Source organism: Telopea speciosissima, chromosome 8 (assembly GCF_018873765.1).
Source record: "Telopea speciosissima isolate NSW1024214 ecotype Mountain lineage chromosome 8, Tspe_v1, whole genome shotgun sequence".
Classification (NCBI taxonomy): Eukaryota; Viridiplantae; Streptophyta; class Magnoliopsida; order Proteales; family Proteaceae; genus Telopea; species Telopea speciosissima.
In genome coordinates, this window is record NC_057923.1 from 18,277,530 (window position 1) to 18,282,563 (window position 5,034).

General features: G+C 42.7%; 1 protein-coding gene across 1 annotated transcript; it reads right to left on the bottom strand.

The window, feature by feature from the left end:
• Positions 1-347: 347 nt before the first annotated feature.
• Positions 348-3,998, bottom strand: LOC122671088 (probable LRR receptor-like serine/threonine-protein kinase At1g74360). Its single transcript, XM_043868184.1, has 2 exons — positions 3,869-3,998; positions 348-3,641 (listed from the first exon to the last, which is right to left on the bottom strand). Exons 1-2 carry the CDS (start codon positions 3,930-3,932, stop codon positions 370-372), a joined length of 3,336 nt encoding a protein of 1,111 aa, XP_043724119.1. The 5' UTR covers positions 3,933-3,998; the 3' UTR covers positions 348-369.
• Between the last annotated feature and the right edge of the window lie 1,036 nt (positions 3,999-5,034).

Genomic DNA, 5,034 nt, shown 5'->3' on the forward strand with positions numbered 1-5,034 from the left:
TCCTCTTCAATGACAAAAAGAGATCTATAAGCAAAATTTCTCACATTTTGTTGTGTGCTTTTCTTTATTTATAATTCCTATGTATCTGAACAATTTTGTATTTCTATTTGTAAGAGAAAAAAAAAAAATAAAGTAAAGGGATAAAGAATGCTAACCTGTCTTATGCAAGGTGTGGACATTGCGCCTACACATAGCTAGATGTGGAATGACTACCCAACCCCGTGGAAAGGCGGAAATTCAAGGCACCATGACGAGGATTGGACAGTCATTTCATGTTCAGCTGTGTTTAGGTGCATTGTCTAGGCCTTGCACATGACCGGGCAACAATGTTCTTTTATCCCTAAAGTAAATTAAATGAAAATTTACTCATCATGAATCTATGGACAATTTCAAGGTTTGAACCTTCACATTTTTGGATGGTGAAGCAGATTCATTACCATAATCACTTTCTTTCTTGGCAACCTTCACCAACATTCCCAGAACTTCCTTCATATTTGGTCTAGCCCGTGGGGCCTCTGCGGTGCACCGCAAGCCGACCCGTAGCAACTCACACATCTCCTCTGCCCCCTCAGCAAGCCCAGAGCCCAGAAGTACAACCGGAACCACAGCCCAGCCCAGCCCATGCCTATGCCTTCCATCCCCAATAACCCTTCTGGCCCATTCCACTAAACACTCCTCCCCTCCATCAAGTGCTCTCCTCCCTGTTGCCAACTCCATTGCCAACACACCAAAGCTATACACGTCACCCTTCGTTGTCGCATGCCACGTATGCCCATACTCTGGTGCCACATACCCAACCGTCCCTGCAACCATCGTGCTGACGTGGCTCTCTCCGGCATCCACTACCCTAGCCAGCCCAAAATCTGTCACACGTGCCCTCCCTCCCTTGTCCAGCAACACATTACTAGCCTTCACATCCCTGTGCACGATAGCAGGGAAGCACTCGTGGTGTAGGTAAACCAACGCCCGTGCCACGTCGGTAGCTACCTCCAATCGCATTTGCCAAGTCAGCTTCGTCCGATCTGGCAGAAGGACTTCCAAGCTCCCACCTTCCATGTACTCATACACTAGAAGCTTCTCCTTCCCATGAAGACACCAACCGTAAAGCGTTACGAGATTCGGGTGCGGCCACCCGATGCCGCTGCAACTCAAAACCTCCATTTCGGCCTTGAACTCTTTCTCCCCTTCGAAGCCTTCTCTCTGAAGCTTCTTCACAGCTACGTCTCTTCCGTCGGGTAATACGCCACGGTAAACAGTGCCGAATCCTCCGGTGCCGATAATTGTTTCGGCCGAGAAGTTTCCGGTGGCCGTCTTGACATCGGCGTAAGTGAATGCCGTTTTGTCCAAGTGGATGACCTTGACGTAATCTGTTATTTCCGATGATAATCCACCGGAGCTAATCACCATGTGGCATTCCTTTGAGTCCTCTGACAGAGACGCCAAGGGTGGGTCTGCTGGAGTCTTGAAGACGATACAGAAGATGATAGACATAACTCCACCTACGAGGAAACTGGAGGTGAGAACTAAGAACACCAGAAAAGCTATCATCCTTGTTTTCTTTCGATTTTCTTTGGGTTTCCTGATTGACGGTGGTGGGGAATTTCTATTGCTGTGGTTCATGAAATTCGGAAGATTTAACAGAGGATCTCCGAGGAATGAATCTTCCTCGAACGTGGCCAATTGTCCAGTCGATGGAACTACACCGGTTATGAGTGGATTGTAGGAGACATTAAATTTGCTCAGTTCAGTCAAATTGTTCAAGCTTGAAGGGAAATCGCCGGAGAAATTGTTGTGAGACAAATCCAGGTTCTGCAAGCAGATGGCGTTCCCGAGTTCTGAAGGAATTTTACCAGAGAACCCATTGTGAGAAACGTCTAGGACCGTGAGCGGCATATTTGCAATCTCAGGTGGGAGCTCTCCAGAAAAATTGTTGAATCCAATATGAACGAGAGTAAAATTGTGTAACTTGCCGATTTCTGGGGGTAGCTTTCCCGAGAACTGGTTTCCGGTAAGCTGGAGATAACCGGTGATTTGTAGAGTTCTGACCATTGAACCAGTGGCACAGACTGGGAAGATTGGATACCCTTTGAGTAACGAATCCCAAATCCTTCTGCAACTCTTCCTAGTAAGCAGAGAATACACAAAATTGAAAGGTGGGTAGTTCGTTGGTATCCACCGCTTCATTGTCAAACACTCGCCGGAACCGGCAGGGACTCGACTGCCATGTCGATTCGACTCAAATGTTGGGGTAGGATTTTGGGCAATATTCGATATCTCAGCAGGAATTGTTCCTGATAATGTATTGTTTGCGAGGTTTAACCATAATAGACTGCTGCAGTTCCCAATGTCATGAGGTATCTCCCCTGTAAGCGAATTATTTGCAAGCATTAACCATAACAGAGAACTCAGTTTTCCAATCGTCGGAGGTATATTTCCGATCAATCTATTGTAGGAGATATCGAGTGCTTGGATGGCAGAGAAGTTCCCAAATTCTTGTGGAATGCAACCATTGAATTGATTGTAGGCGAGGAACAAGTACTTCAAACGCGGCATTTCCGAGAGTTCAACTGGTAATGAACCGGTGAAGTTGTTGATGCTGAGGTCTAATCGAAGGAGATTCGGCAACTTGAAGATCCCTGAAGTAGTTAATCCTCCTGTATAGTAATTCCCATGTAATACAAGATACTGCAATTGTTGGAATTTCCCGAAGATTTCCTGAACATCTCCACCAAAACTGTTCCAACTGTAATCCAGAAATGCTAATTGAGTCAAGTTCAGAAATGATTCTGGAATTTCTCTTGATAACCTGTTCTTCCCTAATAACAGGGTTACAAGATTAGGTAGCGAACCAATCTCCGAAGGAGTAGAACCGGTGAAATTGTTATCCCCCAGGTTTAGAAAATACAAATTTTTGCAATTCGAAACCTCTTTTGGAATTGATCCGTTGAAGTAATTTTCTGAAAAATCCAGAAGTTCCAGAGTACAATTCTCAGTGAAGATGGACGGAGATATTTCTCCGGCTAGTTTGTTCTCCGCCACCGAAAACTCTCGTAACCTTTGAAACCCCGACCATATCTGACCACTGAAATTGTTGGCACTGAGGTCAAGATGTTGCAACTTCCAGCATTCATTAAAGCAATCATCAATCGTGCCGGTGAAATTGTTTAACGATATGTTTAGAGTAACCAAATTGTTGCAGAGCGCCGGGAAATTCAATCGAATTCCACCGTGAAATCGATTAACAGTGAGATCAAGTGTATATAAGTTGATTAATCCAGTGAGGTTGAGCTCTCCTTCGAGGATATTATGAGAGAGATTGAGATATCTAAGATTCTTACATCGGTTAAAATCATCAGGTATGGGTCCTTCAATCGTGTTCTTGGAAAGATCCAGTTCTGAAAGCTCAGTTACACAAGAGAAATTTCCAAACATCTTGCCTGAGATATTGTAGTCGGAAAGATTGATTCTGGTGACCCGTTCATTGACACTGCAAAAGATTCCAGGCCAATCGCAAGGAGAAGAATTGTTGTTCCATTCCATGTATCGACCTCTGTTGAATGGATTGTTAGCTTTAAGAAATGTCTTCAGTTCCAGCAAGACTTCTTTATCACTCTGTAAAGAGCTTGCTCCTACTATCTGACCTGGACGAGAAGGAAGAAAAAAAAAACACTTTAAACAGGAAAGTTTCTAAATTTCCCTGCTCTAACAAGGAATTCAGCAACAAAAACTGACAAATGGAGGAAGCATCAGTGAATTAAACAAGAAAGTTTCTAAATTTTCTAAGACGAAAGCATGGAAATCTTCAAGAATTTAAAGTATCCGAACAAAACACTAATCATTAAACGAAGAAGGCTTGAAAATTCAGTACCTGCGAGCAGTAACAAGGACAATACTAACAAACACCAGTGCGAATCAGCGTCTTCTTCTGACATGATCCAGCTAATCTATCTCTTCTTCTTCTTCTTCTTCGTCGTCGTCTTCGGTCCTCTTCAGTTTTTCTTTAGTTTACCTTCTGCAAATCTCATCGATTCTTCCATAATAATTTACAGAGAATGAGAAGATCGTGGAATGTCGTTTCGTTGCAGCAGAGAGCAGGGAGAGAGAGAATGTAGAAAACTAGACAACCAAACAAAGCTTGAAACAAACGCTCATCATAGTATTATTAATTAAGATTTTTAATTTTTATTCAAATTTACTAAACTCGTTTTTCAAAAGCTTAATCGTCGATTATATTTAATGAAGTTTGAATAATCTGTTTATACCAATCCGTCATCGGTGGTTGGAACTTGGAAGAGTTTGCGAAAGCTGTAGGAAGAAGGACTAAGCCGCCGCCCATTTTGACTGAGACTGTCTTGCGTTTCCGTCTCAGCTTTATAGCTTCCACGTCATTGGTCAAACATTGAATTAGGGTTTTGTTTAAGTAATTTATAGGATGATTAATCAGTTTAGACTTTAGAGAACAAATAGGTGGTAGAAATTCATCAAGAACCGTCTGATTGGAATATTTGATAAAGAAGACTTCGTTGACTTTGAACTTTTAATTAATTTCCTTTTACGCAATTTTAATTAGTATTTTTCTCAAATAGATTTCCGTAAACAGAAATCAGCAGACAGCAAATGATGTGGCATGTGTATTCCATTATATATTTTTTTCTCATAAATTTATTATTTTTTTTATGGAAATCTCACCAATTTATTTTATGGTGCGTACAGACACAGAATCGCATGAAATGACTATTGCCCACCATAGAAAGGCGGAAATCTTTCGGGTGCGGCAGTCATTTCCCACAGCTCTGTGTCTGGGTGTAGGGTCGCACACCGCACGATCAGGTATCGTTCTCTTTCCCATAAAAAATTGTTGGATCCTCATAATTGACTTTGCATGAACCTCTTCCGTTTATTTTATGGGACAATGTTCTCTACCTGGGAGCGTACAAGGTGCAAGTTGCACCTAGACACAGGGGGTGGGACTAGGTGATCATTTCGATCATTCAGGGGGTGAGCCGGTCATTTCACCACCCCATGTGTCTGGGC